The following is a 27,373-nucleotide window of genomic DNA, read 5'->3' on the forward strand; positions in this document are numbered from 1 at the left end:
TTTAAAAGTTCCAATTTCGGCTAGTAAAAATTCAGATAGTTGTTACTTTTACTCGAATAGGATTAGAAACAGAGGATAGTAGAATTACAGAAGAGAGCTAGAGCAAAGAAATAAGCTTAGTTCTTTGAAAGCCATTTTAAAGACAAAAGCTGTGGGAACAAACAAGTCAATTGGTGAGAACCAAAAATAAACAGTGAAGACAAATATAAAAGAAAATGTTTTATGATTATCATCAAAAGGAATTACATTAAAATACTTCTTTATTAAATAGTTGCCACTTTTTATATTAATACATTCTAGTATAATTATAAAACTATATTAGCAACAATGAAACTAGAGGAGATGGTATCTTGGTCACAAAATCCATGAGGAAATAAAGGGAGTTGCCAATTATCAAACTACATTCAGTAGACATAAGTAGAAAGCAATGTTTAAATAGAAAAAAAAAAGCAGCAGGTTAATTATATCAGATTGATCCCTACAACTAATGACAATATATTCATTAAAAAATTACCTGAGCACCAGCTCATCTCCAGATAGGAGTGAGACCAGTCTAAAAAAAAACCAAAAAAAAAAAAACCAGAAAACTTCCAGCTGCATTTCCTCAAAGGACAGCAGGTTACTAGAAAAAAGGAATGCTTTCAGTTGAGCTCACTTGATCTTGTGTACCAAATAACATTTAAGGTCGTGGCTTGAAGGTTGCACTGACGATTTTATGTTATGGCACCTAAATCAAAGAGACAAACCCTTCCATAAGCTAATGTTATAGCAATTAAGTAATTTTGTGTAAGGCATCTAATGAGAATGGTGAACAATACAACTTCAACTGATCAGTTGAGATGGATTGTGTGGATTTTGTAAACGAGAGAAATGAAGGTTTGTTTACTCTATTGTCAGTAGAGAGAAGTCAGCATGGAACTTGAAAAGAAACTAGAGATAAGTTTACAGTGCAAATAAAAAGATTAGAGAAAAACTTATTACATTGATGTTCTAGATCTGCTGCTATGGCACTGACCAGCATAACTTTAAACCTTGTTTAAAACTAAATATAAGGGACATAGCCTAAAAAGCCATTCATAGGCATTTCAATGGAATTGGTTTTATTTGATGTAAATCCAAGATGAGGAGTCTAATAGTGGGTATTTTTACTAAGTACAAGGTCATATTCTTTTGTAGGGTAACGATATAGTCAGTGGAATGACCCCCCCCCCCCGCGGATATTATTGGTACTTATTTTATCAAATAGAGGGATGAAAGGTAAAGTTGATCTGAGAGGAAGGAAAGTAAATGGTAAACATTTTATATAGCATTCTTTAGTGTTAGCATCACTTCTACCACTCCTGATAATCCAATTATGTTCTTTCATCACAGCTTTACCAATTTTGATAATCCTGATATTCAAAACATAAGTAATAAATGGGGATTAAAATGACAGTTAAACATCACAAACTGAAATTTATCAGTCATCATGGCAATAAATAATAGATGTAGCAAAATACCTAAATATTCATAATCATTAACATTATCATTAAGGGTGAAAGAAAATGATGCCAAAGTACAAGTTATATATGCTGGAAAGCGCATTAAGCAGCTAAAACATGTACAGATAACACTGAAATCTGGAGAAGACCTGGAGTATTTCTGAACAACTTAGTAAACTGACAAACTGGTGTGTATGCATTATATATATATATATATATATATATAAATACATATATATATATATGCCAGTCACTTGCCTGAAGGCTCCTCTCACAACTTTTGAAGATTTGCAGGGTTCTCTTTCTCAATTGTTGTTGGTGTTGTAATTTATCTTGATAAACTTCTCAATTGGAACATTCTGGAAGGGGAAGAGAGTCTGAAGGGCACACATTCACATCCATTTTAACCAGTGAAACTTTTAGTCTTAATAGAGAGGGGAGCTGTTTGTGTGCATGTGTGTGTGTGCACGTGTGTGTGTGTGTGTGCATATATGCGTGTGTGTGTGTGTGTGTGTGTGTATCAATTTATATATTTAATGATAATGAGAGATGGTGTGAAGTTGATAGTCTGTTGCTGCAGTTGTTTTGATGTTGCAATCCCAGAAGGGAACAAGCCACAAGTAAATATATTACAGACCAGCAGTGGTGGGCAGAGAGGTTCTTTTTTTTCTTCTTCTTCTTTTTAGGGAAAAGGGGGAAGGATATTAAAAAGAAAAAAAATAATATACAAAAAAAAAGAGAAAGAAATGAGAAAGAGGAAGGTGAGGAGAAAAAGGTGAGAAAGAAGTTGGGAAAGGTAAAGGGAGTAAAAAAAGAAATTAAAATGTTAAATGGAGAGAAATAAGTATATCCGTCCACACTCGACAGCCCACTCCATTCTAGTACCACCACTACTAGTTTCTCAAATATTAAACATACAGTGGATGGGGACCAGTTCAACACAAGGCAGCGTGATGATCCCTCATCTCAAGTTAATCTACCAACCACCAGTTTGTTCCTGGTACACTTCTATCACATCATCATCTTCCATTTCAAGCTGAAAAATAAATTAAAAATAGATTTTAAGAAACTCAAAAAAAAACAAAAAAATATCTTCAATATTATAGAAATGGAAATTTTACAGAAAAACATCTAAGCCAGAATCCCCAAAAAAGAGTTAAGCTTCCTATATTTTTACAAGATTGCTTCATCAGATCCACACAAACCCTGTAAATAAGCCAGTGAATAAGGCAACAAACACAGTCTGACATGAGCATCCTACTTTACAGTAATTAACTTATCCATTATTAAAACAACTCAATACTGGAGAGACAATAACTGTCTTAACTGCCATATCCACTTTCTTTGAAAATAACTAGAGATTCACCTGTTAATTCTAATAATACTAAAATAGCAACAATTCGACATTTCTGGTCTGCTCAGACAAGAATTACACTTTGACACTTGATGATCTCAAATTAATTTAGAAGAACCATCAGAGACGATGGTTGCCTAAAATTAATATATGGACTTAATCTGTTGCCCAGTTTAACAGTGCACTTTGGTGTAGGCATGGTTGTGGTTATGAAGCTTGCTCAAAGTGCCATGCAATGGGACTGAACCTGAGACCACATGGTTAGGAAGCAAGCTTCATAATCACAACCATGCCTACACCAAAGTGCACAGTTAAACTGGGCAACAGATTAAGTCCTGGCACTTTGGGTGCCTTGAGAAAGCATTTCAGAGTAAGTCACTGGTTTGAGAAGGACATCCTCTCTCTCTCTCTCTCCCCACCATCAGTGTCAGGGGTCCCAAAAACAGTCATGTCTTCCATCTTCACTAAAAAGATTTTTTAAACATTCGTGTCTGATATGGCTGAACATTTAAGGTTAAGTAACTGCATTGCTGTAGGGGACATCATTAAAATAACAAAAGACACTGTAAAATTTGTAGAGAATAATTTTTTTTTTTATGAAGAACGAAGTAGTCAACAATTAAGACGTGTAAGTTATTTCTTTTTCAACCCAGGTAGAAAAAAAGGTTACCTGCTTTGGTGTTTCATCGTCATTAATTCTTCGACCATCAAATAAGAATCTCAAAGAAGTCACTGGAACACCCTTCAATAGAATTGAAAAGAAGAAGTGAAATATGAGTAAAAGACCGAGTTTTAAGATAACACACACTAGGTTTCTTTCAGTTTTCATTTGTTACATCAATTGACAAGGCTTTGATCAGCTTTTATGTTTCCAAATTATTTTAGCAGTTTCATAAACAGTAATTAAAATAAAGCTGTACTTCCAAATACATTGCTGAGTCAACAACAAAGGCTAGATTTGCAACAAGAAATCAAAAAAGCTCCATCAAATATCCATCAAGAATTGAACCTCTGTCACAGCTCACAACAATAGGAGAGGAAGTGAAATTGTGTGTAAATGATAATATACATATAGTACACACAGGCCGTGACTGTGCGATAAGTTTGCTTCTAAACCACATGTTAGTGCCTTCTATAACCTCAAGCTGATCAAAGCCTTGTCAAATGATATAAAAAATGGAAACAAGTGAAAGAGACCCACTTTGTGTATGTGTGTGTGCACGCGTGTGTCACTGTCTCCTTGCCTTGGCATTGTGTAATAGTTGTGTCACCATCATGCAAGCAGTGTTCTTTGTTTCCAATCTTCCCAGACGTGTCTTCCAGTTGGAGATTTTATTTCAATATCAGAGAACGCATTTACTCTTCTATGAAGATATAGGCGCAGGAGTGGCTGTGTGGTAAGTAGTTTGCTTACCAACCACATGGTTCCGGGTTCATTCCCACTGCGTGGCACTTTGGGCAAGTGTCTTCTACTATAGCCTCGGGCCAACCAAAGCCTTGTGACTGAATTTGGTAGACAGAAACTAAAAGAAGCCCGTCGTATATATGTGTATATATATATATATATGTGTGTGTGTATATGTTTGTGTGTCTGTGTTTGTCTCGCCGACATCGCTTGACAACCAATGGTGGTGTGTTTATGTCTCCGTAACTTAGCAGAGACCGATAGAATAAGTACTAGACTTCTAATGAATAAGTCCTGGGGTTGATTTGCTCGACTAAAGGTGGTGCTCCTGCATGGCCACCGTCAAATGACTGAAACAAGTAAAAGAGTAAAGATTGAGAAAGTGGCTGACATTTCTTGACAATATCTCTAACGTTCCCCTAGAACGCCAAGTTGAGACTGTGTAGATGATTCATTATGTCTCTTCTGGTTGAGAAGAGGATAATTTGCTTGCAAAGAAGCATAAGGCTCCATCTGACCAACAAATCTACAAGACATTACTGGTTGGCAATCACCCCTGACATCGCTGTAGAAACAGATATTACTCAGTCTATTATTTTCGTGTGCCAGTTCTTCAATAACACTTCTGAAATATCAGTGAATCTTTCCAGCTGAGAGTATGAAATTAATCGAATACAGATTTCAAGACATCTTCATACTTATATGGTTGCCAGTACTTCATGGCAACTGATACAATGAACAGAGAGAAACTGCAGAAAGGTGAGTTCAATTTTCATAAGAGTGCAATTAATCCTGCATTTTCCCCAACACTGCGTTTAGCGTTAGGAAGGGCATCCAGCTGTAGAAACTCTGCCAGATCAAGATTGGAGCCTGGTGCAGCCATCTGGCTCGCTAGCCCTCAGTCAAAATCGTCCAACCCATGCTAGCATGGAAAGCGGACGTTAAACGATGATGATGATGATGATGATGACTGCAAGTATTCATCTATGTTGCAACACTGATGAGCTTATTCAAAGTTTAATCAAGCACCATTTTTTTAAAAGTGAATGCCATGAGCTGTTCCATTTATTACCACAAGGTTCAAATTACATCAGTGGAAGCATAATAAAACGAATACTGTCAGAAGTTGGGTATTTTCTATATCAATGGATTTGTCAAGAGCTGAGCTGAATGCAGAGGAGTTCTTTAAATAATTTTTTTGGCTGCAATATCAGCACCGATTTGGAAAATAGCCTCTCCAAAGTGTAACATAGAACTGGTGTCTCCATTCCCCACCTCCTCCTCCTGTGTGTGTGTGTGTGCATGTGTTATTTTCCGAATGAGAAATGGGGATTTAATGTAAGAAACAATTCATTTATGAAAATAGTACAAAAGCTCAAGCTGGGTAACAAGTAATATGGTTGTAGAATAATTTAGTAGATAAAATAAACCTTACACAGGATAAACAACCTTGGAAGGAGTAAGAAAAAAGAAAGAGTTAAGCTAATTATCAAATAAATATAGCTTCTCTGGCACAAGTAGAACTGTGAAGATGAGAAAACATGAAACAATGAAGAAAAATCAAAAGTTTGGAAATGATATAAGTACACAAACCCTCAGCAATAGTGAAAAGGGTCATGAATGTATTGTTATGAGCAATTGTAAAATAAAAATATATCAGGTGATGTATCAATCGTTAGTGTTGGACAAAATGTCTTAAAGTATTCGATTCCAATCCTTTATGTTCTGAGTTCAAATTCCACTGAGATTATCTTTACCTCTCACCCCTCCAAGACTAATAAAATAAAACGTCAAGAAGTGTGATTGGTTTAATTTCTCCAAACTAATGTTTCTCAGACTTCTTCAGGCAAGCAACAACAGCCAAAAGTCCTGAATCAATCATCTTATTGCTTGTTGCACTGTCAAGTAGATGTGTGTGAATCTTCAACAGCTAAAATATTCTTATGGGGAAACCTCAGGTATTATTAGCTTTGAAAGACAATGATAGAACATCATCCTTTAATGTTCACTTTTCCATCCTTGTATGGATCAGATGGAAGTTTTTGAGGCATTTTAGCCAGATGCCATTCCTGTTGCAACCCTCATAACTGTTTCTAAGCAACATATTTCTCCATGGACAAACAGGTTCCTCCTGAAAGACTGGAAACAAACACCACTTGAATGATGGGGATGCTTGTTTATAACCCTCTAGTCAAGACAACGATGCCACACCAATCCTATAATGAACAGGACATGTAACGTGCATCTTATGCCCAATATGTGCCAATAGACAAAAATAATAGATGTGATAGTAAAAGTATACATTCAGCAAAGCAATAGAAGCCACAAAGGTTTAAATACAAAGTAGAAGAAATTAAGAACCATAATGACATTAGTAGAAAGTAGAGTTGAATGGGATACAGCTTAGGTATTTATCAAGATGAGGAACCATAACTGCTATAACAAGATGTTCCTAGCTGGGGATAAAATTATTTTGATTGTTCAACCAACAGAAAGGACAAATAGTAGACAAAGTATGGATGAATGAGTCATGAAACTGTGAGTTTTGTAGAAAATTAAAATTCGGAAATCAATGAAGAAATCAATAAAGAATCTACTATCACAGGTAGAAATCTATTACAGCTTTATAACTGAGATTGATTTCATCATCAGCCTTCTTTACTTTCTCTGACACCTTAAAGTAATCACCAAGGAGTGTGAAGCTAAATGCAGAGAGGGAGAGAGAGACTACAGTATATCATGGACAGAGTTTATTGTATACTAAAGTCATACAAAAGAATTTCTTGGGAATGCAGATTTCATTTAAAGACCTCAAAGTGAACATGGTTTCAAGGCAAAGTTCACTTTGCAACTGCATATTTTCAGCTTCAATGCCAATGTGGAACTTTAGACAAGTGTCTTCTACTACAACCTAAGATTAATAACTAGTTGAATGTGGTAGGCAATTGAACTCAACTTGACCATAGTACACTGAATCAAAAAAATCACAATGTTGAATTTTTGTTTGTTGCACAAGGTACAAACAAAAGATACACTAAAGATATCAGGAATGCAGAACTTTCCGTAGTCGCCATGAGAAAATAAAAAAACTAGTAATGGTTAATATAGCTTAATGGAAGTGTCTAGGTTATTCTGTGTGACATAATTAGTGTGTGAGAAATTGAAGCCGAACTGTATAAAGCTTGGGTTAAGTTTAGAAAACTGGTTTTACTTCAGTACAGAATTTGATTTTCTCAGCAAAAAGTGGATTTTATGGGCCATTATACAATGTGATGCTATACAGCAGAGAAATTTAAGCTGTGTACACAGAAAATGTGCTAACTGGAAACTACTACACTGATGTTGCAATGTTAACTTATGATTAAGTGTCAGGACAACACAATTGTGAAATATTTATGAGAGAATAAAGCTTGTAGGTACTAAACCCTTTAGCATTCAGTTTACTTCTCTGTCAAATGTTCTGCTTATTTATTCAGTTTTGAATTAGTCATGCAATATCTTGTAGCTTTGAGACTTCAATGATGTGACTGTTAGTTTTTTTAATGACATTGTTGGGTAGGTGTGAGAGGCTGGATCTGGCCAGTTTCGATATAAAATGGATGGAATATTTTGGCCGGATACAATTGGTTTAAATGCTAAAGGGATAAATCTAAATGGACAGTGAATGACAAAAAAAATACTTTCAGTTGATAGTGGAAAACAGCTACAAAAGGTTTGAGAAACTGAGGTTAGAGACTATTTTCAATGTAATAGATAAGGGAACAAGACCAAAAACAACATCATTTAATCCATATCAACACAGAAAAGCTAAGAAAAAAAATATTTCTGTTAGGAATGAAACAACTACAATCTAATTTCTCCATTTACCTTGAAGGTAATAAAAAAAGCTAATCAAACTAGAAGCATTTATTTCATAGAATCATCTCTACCACCACTACCAAGCCCTTCCTCATCACCATTTCATGTCCACTTTTCCATGCTAGCATGAGTCGGTGGAATTTATTGAGACAGATTTTTCTGTGGCTGGATGCCCTTCTTGTCACCAACCCTCACCTGTTTCCAAGCAAGGTAATATTTCCTTATACCTGCAAATGTTTTTCACAGAAGACTAGAAAAAAACAACCTCACTTATATAGCAATGATGCTAAATTTCAACCATCACATGAGTTCTGGACATGGGCACACGCGCACACACACACACAGAGAGGCTCGTTTCGGCTTATGAAATCCAATACCCAGGCTTTGGTCAGCTTGGGGCTAGAATAAAAGACACTTGCTCAAAGTGCCATGCAATGGGACTGAACCTGAGACCACATGGTTAAGAAGCAAGCTCCATAACCACAACCATGCCTACACCAAATTAGACAAAAGTTTTACAAGTTAAAATATCATGCAAGAAAGCTACTAATCTTAAAGTTAATTTCTTGTTTCAAGAGACAATATTATAAATTGTATTCTTTTGCAATATGTGAGAAATGACATCATTGTATCCTACCTGCCGTTCACTGTATGATCGCTTCAACTTCTCCATTTTTGTAGTCATTCTTACACGAAAATGAATTTCTGTGTTATCCTATGAAAAAAAGAAAAAACAACAATTTATGAATGTATGGTGGTTTATGTATGCAACTATCATTCAGAATACAAAACTTTAAAATTATATAAAGGGGAATCACACTGCAAGCAGCTGAGAGAGAGATAATTGAATTATAACAGAAAGCTCAGTTATACTATGTAAACAAAATACAACATACATTGTAAAGTAAGGCAAGAAGTATGTCAAAGCACCATACACCCACAGTTATAACAGGAACTACGTGTTCCAAAATAATATGGATGAATTAAAACACAATACACTCTAAAAACAGACTGAAGCATTCACTAGATGTCATGAGCCAAGGAGGGGTCTATATATATATATATATAACTTTATTAACAAGAAAGAAAGGAATCAATGTGGTGTTAGCAAAGCTTTGTTTACACAGAGAGATGAAAGCTTTTTAGTGGTTGAAGTAAGAAGTGATTCCCTAAAGACGCACTTTTATAGGGCTACAACTCAGAATGCATGCTAGCAATATTTCACAGAATGTTTAAAAAATTTTTTTTTTAATTTATTTATAAAACTGAGCCAGAGGTCAGATGATCTATTACTGCTGGCCATAGTTTGATAGCCTTACCTAAAGAGTTGAATAGATGCTTAACAATTTTTAAGTATGTCTAGGTTAATGAAAACTGATTGTGCATATATTTAAACACAACTGTATCCAACTGCAAACACTAAATAACAATATAGTTAACAATTATTACACATCATTAATGCAGATTGAGAGAGCAGAAGTTTCAGAGAAATTTTTTATCCATTGTGAATGAAACAACCACTATAAAACATTTTAAAATCTAAAATCAAAGACAAAACAATACAAAACTATCTACCATTCTTTCAGTTTTTTTTTTGTTTTTTTTTGTAATTTATAAAGCTTTGGTTCCAAAAATTCCGCACAGAAAACAAAGTTCAAAGTCTTAATTAACAGTAAAATTTCATTTGTTAATTACATCGATTTTAAATTATAGTTTATGTGGTCATTTGACTCATTATAGATAGTAACCAAATGGCCCTGTCGCCTGGCTAGAAAAGCCATGTTAGATAATATAGTCAAACCAAAAAAAAAAAAAGGCGAAACAGCCACAGCTGACCTGGGGTTGAACAACAATCTACAAAGATTTAATTAAGAGAAAAACTTCCCAAGTGATTTAAAAAGATATAATATTGATATTGTGAACCTTTAAAATCCAAAATTGTAAGATAATTGACATGGAACAGCTTTGCTATTTATAAATAAGATCAGTAATTTCATGCCTAAATAGGAGCAGCAAGATATGCTATTTCAAAAGTTGCAATTGATAAGAAATAACTATGACAAAAGATTTATTTATTTTAGGACAAGATGTGGCAGGGCAGAAATACCATTCCACAACCAGCTACATATTCATCTTCAAGGGACTCTTCATAGGGGTTTCACTTTTATCTAAGGTAAATGAATTTGAGGAGCTCAGAAAAAGAGATAAACAGAAAACATTGTTAAACAATGAGGCTCAAAAGTTAAGAAAAAACTGAGTAAAGTGTTCTCCATATTAAAAACAACACACAGTAGGGCTTCACATATATAATATTGGGAGTTAAAAAGCCTAGATCAAGGGATTAGCTAATTAATTTTGTAGCCTAAGTTTCCTTCTAGAAGTGTTTAAAATCTAAAAACAAGTAATACAAATAAATGCAACAAGATCAGCTGATCAAAAATTTTGGACATTTATAGACTATGTAGAGTGGAGTGAGTTTAGTCTTAAAAACCAAATGCTAAAAGCAACAGACATTTCAGTTTTATAGCACCTCCTTAGTGATGTCCTCAATAGGATCTCATATATAATATGGGCAATTGAAAAACCTTGGTGTTTGCACTCAAGGTATTTGCCTTCAACTAGGTTACTGGTATACATAATTAATATCAACACATTACTCTTCTCTCTCTCTCAAACATATCATTTAACATTCACTTTTCCATGTTTGCATGGGTCAGATGAATTTATTAAGGCAGATTTTCTAGTCAGATGCCCTTCCTGTCATCCACCTTCACCTGTTTCCAAGAAAGGTAATATTTCCCCCATGGCGACACAACTTTCATGCAAAGTCAAGACAAAGAGACAGTAACACACATTCATCCCCACCCTTATATAACAATTTTACATCTTAATTACAATACATACTAATCACTTTATAGTAAATTAGCTATGATTTGGCTCTACTTCATCATCATTTAATGTCCTCCTTCCATGCTGGCATGGGTTGGATGGTTTAACAGGAGCTGGCTGAGCAGAAGCGTGCACCATACTTCCGTGTCTGTTTTGGCAGGGCTTTTATGGTTGGATGCCCTTCCTAACACCAACTACCCAACAGAGTGGCACCAGCACAGGTGAGGTCAGTTTTAGCATAGTTTTTTTACAGCTGGATGCCCTTCCAAATGTCAACCACTTTTCAGTGTGGACTGGGTGCTTTTTATGTGGCACCAACACTGGCAGGGTCACCAAGTAACTTTGCAAGACAAGGAATCTTGCAAGATAAGTGATCTATGCCACTGAATCGAGAGTTTTGGCATTATATTATCAAAAAATACAGCCTTAACTCAATTATTAAAGTCTATCTTTAACCCTTTAGCATTTAAACCGGCCATATCCGGCCAAAAATATTCTACCTGTTTTATGTTCAAACTGACCAGATCTGGTCTCTCACACCAACCCTACAATATCATCTTAAAAATTAACAGCTACCTCATCAAAATCTCATAGCTACAAGATAAGGCATGATTAGTTTAAAAGAATGTGGATAAAAAAGCATTAATTTTGGCAGAATAATGAGAACACTAAAGGGTTAATGTCTCACTAGAAATAGCAGCCAAAACTTTCCTTTACTGGGGAAAGGAGCCGTTTACACATGATTTTGATGTCACATTCATTTGAAAGTATGCAAAATAACTGGGAAAAGAAAAATAAACCTGCAAAACAAACTCCATTGGCGGGAAACTATGAGGTCCCCACCACCCCTCTCCCCTTTCTTTTCTGGAAGAAAGTGGCTTGCAGCGGGTTGGGAGGTGGGAGACACTGAATGCACTCAAAAAAACCTGTAGAAAAAATTATTTCACAATAGAGTATAAATAGGTCCTTTACAAAATATACCCAAGATCAGGAGAGGCATGCGAATAGAAAGATCAATGAGACTGATAAAGCAAGGGCTGAGCATCTGGCAGAACAGAAGGAGAGAGATCAGGAATCGGACACTCGGTGAGCTGAGTGTCTGGTGAAACAGAGGGAAAGAGACAAAAGCAGGAGACATCATGAATCAGATGCTCATGTGAATACAAACGGAATGAAACAAATCTCACATAAATTGGACCATGGGTTACCAAGATACGTGGGTTTTTTCAGGTACCTTTATAAATAACCAAATCAGCATATAATGGGGGAAATGCTTTGAAAGTAAGATACCATTAAAATGTGAATACAAAGTTTCACGTAAATCAGACCACGGATTCACGAGATACGCAGCTTTTTCAGGTACCTTGAACTATTCGTGACCCAATGGGTGACAAGTAGTCTAGTATTCAATAAATCTTTCCACAAAAGAAATATTCCTCTAACCTCTTTACATTTTATGACATAATTTTTAAATCCTTTTAGCTACTGTCTAAAATATTTAGCAAGTTAGGAGGCTATGAAATGGGTCAAAAGAAATGCAGGGAATCAAATCAAAGTTGAAAAGAACTAAAATGTCTTTTCATTTATTCTTTTATTTGTTACTCAGGGCAACTAATTACATTTCTAGTTCTGCCTTTGAGAGTGCAATTCTGAGGATACTTGATAAGTCAAAAAGTAATAAAATTACTTTAAAAATTATATTAGAGCCTAATGAAACAAGCAAAATTTATTTCCATTGATCTTATTATGCTTCAATCTCAAAGAAGTTAGCAGTGACCTCTCCTCCTCCTTCTTGGTAACTTTTAACTTATAACTAAAAGAAAACCAGTGTAGATTACCCTCAAATGTACAAATGAGATCAAAAGATTACATTAATCTTAGAAATGGCTCTTCTGTTTCACGGATATGTAACTTCTCTCTCAGAGAACCTAACAAGAGCTACTTTGCTGTCCCACTATCTAGATGTATGAAGATTGTATAAGCCAGCATTGTGCCTCCTTAACCCCTCAATGTTGTTAGGTTTCATAACCCCCGAAGCACAAATACCTTGACATTTTTAGACCCATGTTGAACATCCTTGTCTGATTTTTCCTATCAACTGGGATGTGCAATGCCAGGATCCAATTGTGCTTTGGCAAGGTTTCTACAGCTAGACGCCTTTCCTAATGCCAACCACAGTACAGAGTGTACCAGGCGCTTTTTATGTACAACCATGGCACATCATGTATATATTTATATGCTTGTTGTAGTTAATCTCTCAAAAACCCAAGAAGTTCAGTACAGAATAGTAAATTTAGAAATTGCTTGAATTTCCAAATAAAGAAATGAAGTTGATTGCAACAGAAACATGCTGATGTCCATGTTAAAGAAACCTTAGCATTTTATAGACAGCAGCAGCCCACCAAATCACAAAGTTAAAAATAACTATCATGCTATTTGAATATTAAAAGAAATGGAGAATTTCTCTATCAATTATTATTAATGATTATCATCTTGAATTGTTTAAGATTCAATGGCCACCTTATGAAGCAAATCCCAATCAAATATGGTCTTCATTTGCCATCAGCATTTTAACATGTTCTGTGCTACCAATTATCTCTCAATCCTTTTGTCACACATCCCACATTCTCACCATCATCCCTTACCACTTAATTTTCCATTGAGCACTCTTTTCTCTTGAACCACCACTCATATCTGCCATCAACCTCTCCACAAATTTGTTATTCGCTATATCCATCCCTACATACCTCTGACCTCCATCCCTTTCTCCCCCAACACTTCACATCATCTCCCTATTTCTGATCTACCTACACTTTTATTAGACTGCTACTCTCCATCTCCCCACTTTTATGAATTGTCCTTCCTCACTGACCCACACCTATTTCCTCCACCCACCCCCCATACTGATATTCACCACTGACAACACTTCCACCTCCATTCACCATCTGTCACTCTCTAGTCAATTTACCCAACCCTCTGCTCTACTCTCTCTTTTATTCCCCTTTTTGTACCTTGAGAATATACCGACACCCCATCACCACCATTATTTTCTCTCATTCCAGGTGAGGTAGCCATGTTCCTGTACCTGCATCATACTTTAGCTGCTCTAACATCTGTTATGAAACCACCTTTTTCAATACTACATCCCTATTCACCCAAAGAGGTCTGGCCTTGTGAAATACTTAGCAACCTCATTAGTGCTGGTGCTATGAAAAATGCACCTAATACACTCCGTAAAGTGACCGGCATCAGGAAAGGCAGTCAGCTGTGGAATAGATACTGGAACTCAATGAAGTTCACTGGCTCATCTGATGTCAAACGATAATATATATCTGCGCCGTGAGGACCAAAGACTGGAGGTGTTTTGTGTTGCAAGACAGTGTTTGAGAGAGAATCGTGATGTGGTAGGAGAGAAGTGTGTTCGCATGGAAGATGGTTCACTTGCGCTAAATGAGGATGCGAAGAGAGAGGTTTGGAGATGCCACTATGAAAGGTTGCTGAATGAAGAAAATGAATGGGATAAAGAGAGTCTGCCGAATGTTGACCCAACAGAGGGACCAGCTATCCGAGTTGATAGTTCTGTGGTAGCTAAGGCAATTAGAAGCATGAAGACAGGGAAAGCCCCAGGCCCATCAGGAATCACTGCAGAGATGCTCAAAATGTCTGGTAGTGTCGGCTATAGCCTAGTCACCCATATAGTTAATCAGGTGATACACAAAGGGGTCATACCCAATGACTGGTGTAGCAGTATAATAGTCAACTGCTACAAAGGTAAAGGTGATGCCCTAGATACAAATAACTACAGAGGTATCAAGCTGTTGGACCAGGTGATGAAGGTTACGGAGAGGGTCATAGCCCAACTAATTAGAGAGAGAGTTAGTTTAGATGAGATGCAATTTGGGTTTGTGCCAGGGAAAAGTACTACTGATGCTATATTCCTGGTAAGGCAGCTGCAGGAGAAATACCTAGCCAAAGATAAGCCCCTGTACCTGGCTTTTGTTGACATGGAGAAAGCCTTCGACAGGGTCCCCCGATCCCTTATCTGGTGGGCAATGAGAAAACTAGGGATAGATGAATGGTTAGTGAGAGCTGTGCGGGCCATGTATAGGGACGCCGCTAGTAGGGTGAGGGTTGGAAATGAGTACAGTGAAGAATTCCGGGTAGAGGTAGGGGTCCACCAAGGCTCAGTACTCAGCCCCCTCCTATTTATCATAGTCCTCCAGGCAATAACGGAGGAATTCAAGACAGGATGCCCTTGGGAGCTCCTCTATGCTGATGACCTTGCTCTAATTGCTGAGTCGCTATCAGAACTGGAGGAGAAGTTTCAGGTGTGGAAACAAGGATTAGAATCGAAGGGCCTCAGAGTCAATCTAGCTAAAACCAAAGTCGTAATCAGTAGGAAGGTAGACAAATCACAAACACCTTCAGGTAGATGGCCCTGCTCGATCTGTAGAAAAGGTGTAGGTAGAAACTCTATAAGATGCACCAAGTGTAAGCTATGGACACATAAGAGATGCAGCAATGTCAAAGGAAGGCTAACTAGGAAGATGGTTTTTGTATGTGGCAGATGCTCAGGAACAATAAACACTGAAAATGCTCTGAGACCAACTTCCGTCACTTTCCAGGGAGAAAAACTAGAAATAGTTGATAGTTTCCGTTACCTAGGTGACCAAGTCAGCAGCGGGGGTGGGTGTGCTGAAAGTGTAACTGCTAGAGTAAGAATAGCTTGGGCAAAGTTCAGAGAGCTCTTACCTCTGCTGGTGACAAAAGGCCTCTCGCACAGAGTGAAAGGCAGACTGTATGATGCGTGTGTACGAACAGCCATGCTACATGGCAGTGAAACATGGGCCGTGACTGCTGAGGATATGCGTAAGCTCGCTAGAAATGAAGCCAGTATGCTCCGATGGATGTGTAATGCCGGTACTCACACTCGGCAGAGTGTAAGTACCTTGAGAGAAAAGCTGGACCTAAGAAGCATCAGTTGTGGTGTGCAAGAGAGACGTTTGCGCTGGTATGGTCATGTGGCGAGAATGGATGAAGATAGTTGTGTGAAAAAGTGCCACACCCTAGCGGTTGAGGGAACCTGTGGAAGAGGCAGACCCAGGAAAACCTGGGACGAGGTGGTGAAGCACGACCTTCGAACTTTAGGTCTCACTGAGGAAATGACTAGAGACCGAGACCTCTGGAAGTGTGCTGTGCGCGAGAAGACCCGGCAGGACAAGTGAGTCCACAACCCGTGGCCTTCTACATGGGATGGAGCCAGCCTACGTATGCATACCTTCCCTTCTTGGGACACAAAACTCTACTTGTGAAGACGTGTTGAGGCAAGTGAGGATCAGAATCGAAATCGATCAATGGAAATTGCGGATGTGCTACCAGTGCCGGTGGCATGTCGAAACTCTGCTTGTGAAGACCCATTGAGGCAAGTGAGGATCAGAATCGAAATCGATCAATGGAAATCGATCAATGGAAATTGCAGATGTGTTACCAGTGCCGGTGGCATGTAAGAGAACTTTCCGTTTCGCGACCGTTGCCAGCACCGCCCCGTTTCGTGTCCGTTGCCAGCCTCGCCTGGCCCTCGTGCCGGTGGCACATAAAAAGCACCATCCATTCGTGGCCGTTTGCCAGCTCTGTCTGGCACCAGTGCGGGTGGCACGTAAAAAGCACCCACTACACTCACGGAGTGATTGGCGTTAGGAAGGGCATCCAGCCGTAGAAACACTGCCAGATTTGACTGGGCCTGATGAAGCCTTCTGGCTTCACAGACCCCAGTAGAACCATCCAACCCATGCTAGCATGGAAAACGGACGCTAAATGATGATGATGATGATGATGATGATATATATATATATATATTGTTATTTAAGCCTGGGTTATAAAAAATATAAAATCAAACCTTTGAACCTTCCTTAAGTATGCCAAAGCTGCCACCTCTGTGTGTTGCAAGATAGGGCCACTCCTCCAAAACGATGGTTCCCTCACAGGAAACCCAATGAGGATAAGTGAAACACTGAATGAAATATTCAAATGTATCTTCACCCAACTCTAATAGAACATGCAAGCCAGCAAACCTGTAGAAATTTTTACCACTACATATGTAATCAGAGAGGCAGCATTAATTGATTACATCAACATCAAAGATTTTGGCTTTGGATGATATAAACACAAACTCAACTGCTTGCCCCAATGAATTCCCAACAATTAATCTCAAATATGCAAACAAGCCCTTGCAGAATCACTGCAGCTTCTTTTTCAGGGCTTCCTTGCAAGTGGTAAGCTCTTAGGCAAACTGAAGGAAGGAATAATATGCCCTATTAAAAAAAGGAGGAAGCAGAGCTGATGCTAAAAACTATAGGTCTGTCTCTCTGACTTCACACATTTGCAAAGTCATGAAACTAATTGCATTCCTTGAAGAGAATGACTTGCTAACCGACACCCAGCATGACTTTCAATGAAGTAGAAACTGCCTGAAACAGCTCTTGCAGCATTACAACTGGGTGTTAAAGCAGCTGCTTAACAACTCAAGTGTGAACAGGATATATCTCAACTTCACAAAAGCCTTTGACAAAATCAACCACAGTATATGTTACAAGATGTGTAATCTTGGTATAGTTGGAAAATTTGGAAAATGGCCATATGACTTTCTAAAAGATAGAAGTCAGGTAGTGGTGACCATCAAGGCTACCTCTAAAGAAATGCAAATAATGAGTGGTGTCCCACAGGACAATATCTTGGGGGCCATTGCTATTCATTATGGCCCTCTCAGACATGCCCTCAGCTGCTTAGATAGCCACCCTTGCTAGCAATGCAGATGATACAAAAGTCTCTCATAAGATAACTGGAGTGGTTGCAACATACAGATGGGCTGAGGAAAATAACATGCAGTTTAATGCTGGAAAATTTCAAGTTCTGTGCTACCACATACAGAGCTGAATGAAAAGCAGACAGGATACACTGGCCAAGGAGGGACTGCAATCTCTGAATCAAAATCAGTACGTGACATGGACATGAGTAATGATGCATCTTTCCAGGTACAGAGTACTAAGCTCGGCAATAAAATGCAGATGGCTGGCTGAATGGATTCTTATAACTTTCAGAACAAGAGTACAAGAAACCACGATGGTCCTCTAGAGGACCTTCAGCCATTTATATTACTGCTCCCAACTACAGACACCACACAGTGTAAAATTAACAACAGAATTCAAAACAATCCAGCGAAGCTACACAAAGATCATCTCAATGCGACATGTCAGCTACTGGGAGAGACTGAAAAAATTAAGACTCTACTCCCTAGAACAAAGGTGGGAAAAATACGCAGCGATATACAACTGGAAAATTCTACAAGAACTTATACCTAACTTTGGAATTGAAAATTACACAAACAGCACAATGGGGTGCCACTGCATAGTAGCAAAAACCCCAGCATTGCTATCAGGATACAGAAGCAGATACTGTAACAGCTTGGGTTTTATCAGCTCTTCAATATCCTACCACAAGGCCTGAGAAACCTGCATGAAATGGTTGGGGGGCATCTTCAAAACAAAACTGGATCTCCTCCTGTCTAGAGTTCTGAATGAACCTACCTCACAGCAAGAAATGCAGATGAGAGCAGCAACATCAAACTCCCTCATTCACCAAATGCCATATATTACAGAAGGTTTAACGAAAGTGTAGCAAAGCTAATGGTGGCACCCCAGCATGGCCACAGCTCTCAAGCTGAAACTAGTAAAGATATATATATATATATATATATTTTACACACACAACCTTCTTTTCAGTTTACACCTACCGAATTCACTCACAAGGTTTTGGTCAACCTCTGGCTATAGAAGACACTTGCCCAAAGTGCTGCACAGCAAGACTGAACCCAAAATCACACAGCTATACCTGTACCTATAACCACGCCCATATAACAAGGAAAGCATTCAAACTTGTCAAAAAAGCCACAAAATGATTTCTAACAACCTACAGAATGCAAAAATAAAATAATAATCAGCAGCATTGAGAGCTACAAGTGGGTTTGGTTAAGTGCTTAAAAAGAATTATTCAGTTTTAGGAGTGGCACAAGCTAACACACCTATGACATTTAATATTCAATCATAGACAACATATATTCATAATAAATCACACATCATATTTTACATAATTTCAAGTTCGTAGGTGGTGATATAGAATTCTCAAGCAACATGGCAGAAATTACAATACTTTCTATAAAGATAAATAGCTTTTATAGCAACAAAAAGAGAACTTGCTGGCCAATGAAAGAGCCTCTGCAACAGATAGGCAAATCACATCCTTTTACAATAAAGATACAATGAACACCAATACAGACCCTAATATAAAAAAAGATGGGCTGATAAAAGCCCTTTATCAACCAAAGATGACCTGGACAATTATTATCATCAGTTCAAGCTTGCCCAGATTTTCCCAACTCAATCATACCATCCATCAAAACCACACAAAGCACTTGGTAGGGCAGCAGGGCAACGTCTCATGTTGCATAAAGCTGGGCAATATAACTGTTTATAAGAGCACCCATTATACTCTCAGAGTGGTTGGCATTAGGAGGGTCATCCAGCTGTAAAAACCATGCCAAATCAGACTGGAACCTGGTGCAACCATCCAGCTTACCAGTTCCAGTCAAGCCATCTAACCCATGCCAGCATGGAAAGCAGATGTATGATGATGATGACAGCTGACCTAAGTATATCTATGTCAAGTTCCCTCCAGCAAGGTCCCACATTATCATCATTGTTTAACATCATGTTCCATGCAGAAAGGGGTTGAATGGTTTGAGAGGATCCAACTAGCCTTAGGGCTGTCTTGGTCTCTAATGCCTGCTTTAACAAGGTTTCTATGGCTGAATGCTTTTCCTAATGCCATCTAGGCTATAAAAAGCAACAAAAGTAGATCTTAGGGTCATTACAAATTCTAAACAATTTACTATTGATACTGATTATCACAAGAAGCAACCAGTTTTTATATGAAAAAAAAATGCACTGATTAGCCTCATATCTACTGTTGATGACATTTTGACAAACAAGCTGAAAGCTTCTTCACCAAGGGGATCCAAGAAATGTGTGGCCCACAAGGAGGACTCCATACATATAAGGAATAAATTCACATTAAAGAATGGAACGTACAATTTCCTGTAAATCAAACTGCTTCATGGTCCCAGCAGACAAAATGGAAAAGGTGTTGCCCCAGAGGATGGCAATGGAAATGCACTGAAACAGCCACTCTGACACACCACTGTACTTGTTTTTATATTCAGCTTATCCTTTTCGATTTATAAACTAAACACAACCAGCATAAAATTTAAGTTCTGGTGATACAGAACAAAAACAAAAAAAGAAAAGAAGAAATGGTCTTTGATTACAATACATTCAGTCATTTTCAGTAAAACCTCCTGTTCTGTAATAATTACCAATTCATTCTACAAAAACAACTATTAAAAGAATAGCAAAGTAGGCAATAATATTCTAACTTAATATTCAATGTGCTTCAAGTATTGAGTATACATGATGGGTTTTTTTGACTTTCTGTTCACTGAAACCACTCACAAGGATTTAGTCAACCTGGGACTGTAATAGAAGACAACCGAGATGGCACACAATGGAAGTGAACCAGAAACTATGTTGTTTGGAAGTGAATAATTAAGAATTTAGCTTCACAAGCACAAAGTAGCCTGGGTTTAATCCCACTCAGTGGTTTTATGGTCATGTTTTTTACAATAACCTCGTGTTGAGGAAAACAATGGAAGCCTGTTGGCTGGATTGAGCCAAGAATTCAAAGCTCAGTTTTGTCAGACAGTCAAACTGAGCAACGATTATATTAAGGGTACAGTTTGTCTGTGGAACAGTCAACCAATGATATAGAATCATTGGTTGACAAATTATGAACAAGATCCCACCTCAGTTAAACCAACAAGACAAAAGCTATATTGATTACCAATAGTTATCTTTTATTTATTTCAGTCATTAGACTGTGGCCATGCTGGAACACCACCTTGAAGGATCTTTAGTTGAATGAATCAACCCCAGTACTTATTGTTTTAAGTCTGGAACTTATTCTATCAGTCTCTTTTGCCAAACTGCTAGGTCCTTGTGTGCATGTGATGGGCTTCTTTCACTTTCTGTCTACCAACTCTACTCACAAGAATTTGGTTGGCTCAAGGCTAAAGATCACTTGCCCAAAGTGTCATACAGTGGGACTGAATCCAGAACCATGTGGTTGAGAAGCAAACTTCTTCCCACACAATGCTGTAATTAAAGAAAACCGAATCAAGCACCTGCACCAACCACTTATAACCAATCCTTCATCTCCACCCCCTCCATCCCTCCCTGTTCTCTGCGAGCTTTCACTTACAATAGTTTAAACAGAATAGTGCTCCAGGCAATAACAGAGGAATTTAAGACAGGCAGCCCCTGGGAGTTCCTCTATGCTGATGACATTGTTCTCATAGCCAAATCACTTCCAGAACTAGAGAAGAAATTTCAGGTGTGTAAGCAAGGTCTAGAATAAAAGGGCCTTAGAGTTAATCTAGCAAAAACCAAAGTTTTAGTGAGTAGGAAAGCAGACAAATCACAAATCCCTTCAGGTAGATGGCCCTGCTCAATCTGTAAGAAAAGTGTAGGTAGAAATTCCATAAGATATACCCAGTATAAGCTATGGACACATAAGAGGTGCAACAATATCAGAGGAAGCTTAACAGGGAAAATAGTTTTTGTGTGTGGAAGGTGCACTGGGACGATTAAGACTAAAGATGTACAAAAAATAGACTCCATCAAATGCCATGAGGAAAAACTAAAGGTAGCTGATAGCTTCCGTTATCTAGGTGACCAAGTTAGTAGTGGAGGTGGAGGCTCTGAGAGTGTAGCTGCTAGAATAAGAATAGGCTGGGCAAAGTTCAATGAGTTCCTAGTTCTGTTGGTAACAAAGGGCCTCTCTCTCAGAGTGAAAGGCAGGCTGTATGAACAGCTACACTACACGGCAGTGAAACAAGACCTGTGGAAGAGGTAGACCCAGGAGGACATGGGATGAGGTGGTGAAGCATGATCTTCAAATGTTGGGCCTCACAGAAGCAATGACAAGTGACTGAGACCTTTGGCAATATGCTGTGCTTGAGAAGACCCATCAAGCGAAGTGAGATCATAGTCATGGCACATAAAAATCACCCTTCAAACGTTGGGCAATATGCTGTGCTTGAGAAAACCAGTCAAGCCAAGTGAAATTGTAGCTATGGCCAATACCAGTGCCAGTCGACTGGCATCTGTGCCAGTGGCACACAAAAAGCACCATGTGAGCACATGGCCAATGCCGGTATCATGTCAAAAGCACTCACTACACTCTTGGAGTGGTTGGTGTTAGGAAAGGCATCCAGTAACAAAAACCATGCCAAACCTAGTGTAGCTCACCAGTTTTCAGTCAAACCATCCAACCCATGCCAGCATGGGAAGCAGACGTTAAATGATGATGATGATGATTAATAGCATCAATGTCACCAGGCTTACAATTTATGTAAATCTGCCATAGTCTAAACTTGTGGCCTATTTAGAAACACCAAAGTCCAAGTTTTTGAAGCAAACTTTGGAAGATTTCAGAAAAATGCTCAATAGATGTTAACTTTTCAGTGAAACATTAAATATGAAAGTAACAACACTTAGGGCTGACCTCCACTCCCTTATTTCCACTTTTTCGGGGCATGGGGGTGATGTAGACAAGAAAGTTATAATAATTTTGCATTTATATACTTTAACCCTTTAGTATCCCTATTATTCTGTCAAATGCTGGTTTATCTCCATTGTTTGAATCAATCATGCATTATCTCATAGCATTGAGATTTTGATGATGTGGTTACTTGTTTTTAGAATGACATTGCAGAGTAAGCATGAGAGGCCAGTAAAGCCAATTTGAACACAGAATATCTGGGCCATGTATGGCCAGTTTAAAAGCTAAAGAGCTGAAGGTAATGAGAAATCCTAAAACATTAAAGAGAAACATTTTCAGTAAATGTCAAACCAGCAACAAAACAATTTGATGAAAATAAGGTTGTTAATTCAGAGAATAGAGAAATCTATAAAAAACTATTATTTTTGAAGGAGCTTGCAAAGACCTGCTAAGGCAAGTGAAATCCCCATTCAAGTGTGATCGTTACCTGCATCGCCTTACTGGCACGTGAAAAAATATTTGAGCGAGGTCGTTACCAGTGCTGCCGGACTGGCTCCTGTGCAGGTAGCACATAAAAAGCACCATTTGAGTGTGGCCATTGCCAGTACTGACTGACTGGCCCTCGTGCCCATGGCATGTAAAAGCACCCACTACACTCTCAGAGTGGCTGGTGTTAGGAAGGGCATCTAGCTGTAGAAACTCTGCCAGATCAGATTGGAGTCTGGTGTAGCCATCTGGTTCGCCAGACCGCAGTCAAATCGTTCCACCCATGCTAGCATGGAAAGCGGATGTTAAACAATGATGATGATTACTTGCCAATGTAAACATTTTAAATTCTGAGAACTGGTATTCCATGGAAACAGCTGAGGCTACGACGTAAAAGATTATTTCCTTGCAAAATATACACCAAAATGGAACCACACAGTACAAAAAACAACAACAAAAACAACCAAGACTTAATAAGAATCAGCAAAACACCAAAGTAACATAATTTAACTCATTTGGGGTTTTCTGAAGTACTTGTTTGCCTTACTGCCAGTTATCTGACTGTTAAGAAGAAGCAGGAGACCAGAGGAAGAAAATCCGCAGGTAATAAATATTCAGTTTTATAACTAATTACTTGCAGAAAACTATCAAAAAGGACTGGCTGAATTGTTCTGCTAATCATCATCATTTAACATCCACTTTTCCATTCCTGCAGGTGTCAGACTTTGTTGAAGCAGATTTTCTAAAAGCAGAAGCCCTTCCTGGTGCCAGCCCTCATTTGTTTCCAACTTATATTTCCCCACATCCAGGCTGGAAACGACCAACACTGCTTCTATGATAATGATGCTCGTTTACAACCTTCACAGGGCGTCAAGAGGATACACACAACCTGTGTGTGTATACGACAGGCTTCTTTACTGGGATTGAACCAGAGCACGTAGTTGGAAAATAGGCTTCTTAACCACACAACCTCTTATATATTTTTCTTCCATCATTTACTTGTTTCAGTCACTGGACTGCGACCATGCTGGCGCGCAGTCTTGAAAGATTTTCAAACGAATCGATCCCACTTCTTATTCAATCGATTTCCTTTGCCCAACCGCTAAATTACGGGGACGTAAGCAAATCACTGGCGGGAAACACAGACATACAACAGGTTTCTTTCTGTTGCCGTTTTACCAAATCCACTGACAAAAGTTTCGGCCATGTGGGGCTGAACTTGGAACCATGTGGTTGGGAAGCAACCAAATGGTTCCAAGTGTCTCTAATTTATACGTGAATAAACTTATGTGCATTATCGTTGACAAAAATAAAAGTTTAAACGCAAAGCAAACTGTCGCTGATGTGTAATCAAAATAAAATCGTTGTAACTTTATAGGCTGGTTTAAATGATCGATTGATCTTGGTATAAATCAAAATGAATACAATAGCAATTGAAGGAAGAAAAAACATCTTAATCGATCTGAAATTAAAATAAAAAGAAATAGATAACTCGTGGAACAAGGCCTAGAGTGAAGTCAGGAGTGGCGGAGAGTTAAGTAGATCCGGAAAAGTAGAAAGAAGCAGCCAGGTGCAAGCTTAATATTTCAACGTGATACAATGTCGATATCTTCACGAATTTGTCGTTAGTGGGAGTTAGGGAGCAAGAATGATAGTAACGATGATGAAAGTTGGAATGAAATATGTGGTGAAGTGGATAGGCGACGGTAGTTAGGTGAAAAATAGCTAAGTAATGAGCTGAGAAATAAAAACTATCAAGATGATGGCGAGAAAAAGAACAAGTGAAATGTAGAAGACAATAGCGAAATAGGAGTAAAGGTGATATACAGGATAGTGAAGAAAGAGTAAAAGTATTTACCGGAAGAAAAAGAGAGAGAGACATCAGGAAGTGAGAAGTTAAATGGCTAAGACGGTAGAAGGACTATTTAAAAGTACAGGAATTAATTATAAAAGTAATCATTCTTAAAAATGCCTCTTTCAATAAAAACACATTCAGAAAATGAGTCGGGCTCTTTTTGAAATATTTAAATTTATAAATGAAAATGTTTGAAAACTTGCAGCATGGATTGTTAAGTTTACGATAATAAACTTAGTATGTAACTTTATTTAAAAAACGAACAGAAGTCAATTTGTGAAGGCTGGGAACAATATTGCAACATTCATACTTTTCCTATGGACAAAAGGCAACGTAAATAGTTTCAATAAACAGAGTTAATGTTTACAATATCGACGGCATTCATTCATTGTCTATAAATGACGTTTTCTTTATATTTCCACATACTAGAACGATCCATTCGTTACCAGTTACATTTAGTGAACATATATTGCTAATTATTTATTTATATTTAGTCAATCTGTATTAGTTACTGAATCAACCACTTTCGCCCAGATACACTTGTAGAAACTCACAACCAACAGATGTACTCCATAATAAACAAAAATAACAGGAATTACTCTGCAACCGTTTCGGTTTACCCTCAATAATATTAATAAATTTTTATTTCTATTTTTATAGAGTGAAAGGGATATAGTTTGATGCTCTATCCCCACCCAATTCAAAGGGAAACTCATTCTTCTGGTTATCAAATACGATATCGATTATTCGCCGTTTTGGCGGATTAACTCCGTTCTCAATCCAGTCAATTCCCATCTTTTCTCCTCCAGTAAATTTCTAAATTTCATAGAGAAGGGACCAATGGTCAAAATGAAATAAATCCCCAGTTACTTTGGTGTGATTGGGAAAAGAAAGAGGAGAAACTCAATCTGTACGATAAGGCAGGTAAATATATAACACAGTGTGGGATGTAATCAACGGTTCTGTTACAAAAAACTTTAAGGTTGGCGAGTGTATATAGAGACACATTAACGGAGACAAGTGGGGTATATGTGAATGCTGCTACAACAAAAGGAAACGTGGTTTCGACAAGCGATCGGAAATGTGAACAAGAAAAACGGACAAACCGTTTTAACAATCAAAAGGGAAAATTATACACAAAACAAAAATTAGTAAAAACTATTACGTAGAAGAATATACGCCGAACATTTACAATTTTAATAGTGAAAATACAATTCTAACGGTTTTGAAGAAATGATAAAGGCTAGTTGGGTTAGTAGCCAGACCACCATGTGGACGTAAAATGAGGGAATGGTCTATTATAAAGAGAGCATTGTATAATGAACCCTCATTTCTTAATCGGATGGCTATGATTTTTATTAGTACACAAAACTGACAAGGAAATAAGAATACACATTGCCACACTCACTTGGAGATTAGATGATTAAAACAAAATAAAAGGCCAGATTTTATAACTTTCTTACCTGACCGACTACTTTCAATCGAATATATTCGGGGTCACTGGCAGAGGAATCCCCGCCTTCGGGTTTTGTGCTCTATTACAAGAGGGAAAAAGATGAAAGAGATATAAGTTTCATGAATTCATAGTTGAAAGAGATTTCGGTACCGAATTAATACCGATTCCAAATACAAAACCAATAATAACGGGATGACGAGAGAACTCTACGAATAAACATATAACTAAAAATCTGTTAATGTGCCGGACATATATATACATATATATATATATATATATATATATATATATATATGTATATATGTGTGTGTGTATATATGCAGGATTATATATATATATGTATATATATATATATATGCAGGATATATAACTGTGTATATATAAACGAATATATAAATAAATAAATATATAGATATATATACAGGCAGATTTGTGTGTAGATGTAAATATATTTGTATATTTATAACGTGTGTGCGTGTAATATGTAGAAGGAAAGGGCTTCACTTGTTTTTCTGTGACTAACAAAAAACCTACAATTTGTAATTACTTTATCTCTTGGTTTAGCTAGTTTCTAAAAACACTTATACTCGCCTGTTGTACAGTGTCTGACATTGTTGTTCTGTGGAGCCGCGGCAGCCGCAGAGAGGAGGGGGGGTCATAACATGGCCGAACCACAAACCAAATCAATCTCACGGTTTATGGCTTTTAGCAATCTTTCTATTGGATATAAAATTATTTAAAACAATCCTGGTGGTTTTGTTTTACATACTCCCTTCAGAAAATAGTGAAATTTATTATATATATTTGATTTAAAAAAAAAAAATTCAGAAGTCTCGTTACAGTGAGACTTTGATATTTTTTTTCATTTTCAGAAATGGTCGATAAATGCATTTAATTTTAAACAAGCTAACAACTGTAT

At 37.7% G+C, this 27,373-nt stretch overlaps 1 protein-coding gene across 1 annotated transcript; it reads right to left on the minus strand.

The window, feature by feature from the left end:
* LOC115216408 (small ubiquitin-related modifier) lies at window positions 1-27,197 on the minus strand. The gene is made up of 5 exons (XM_029785719.2): window positions 27,046-27,197; window positions 26,462-26,533; window positions 8,736-8,813; window positions 3,506-3,577; window positions 1-2,517 (listed from the first exon to the last, which is right to left on the minus strand). The coding sequence occupies exons 1-5, from the start codon at window positions 27,064-27,066 to the stop codon at window positions 2,458-2,460; spliced, it is 303 nt and encodes a 100-aa protein (XP_029641579.1). The 5' UTR covers window positions 27,067-27,197; the 3' UTR covers window positions 1-2,457.
* Between the last annotated feature and the right edge of the window lie 176 nt (window positions 27,198-27,373).

This window comes from Octopus sinensis, linkage group LG10, assembly GCF_006345805.1.
Source record: "Octopus sinensis linkage group LG10, ASM634580v1, whole genome shotgun sequence".
Taxonomy (NCBI): Eukaryota; Metazoa; Mollusca; class Cephalopoda; order Octopoda; family Octopodidae; genus Octopus; species Octopus sinensis.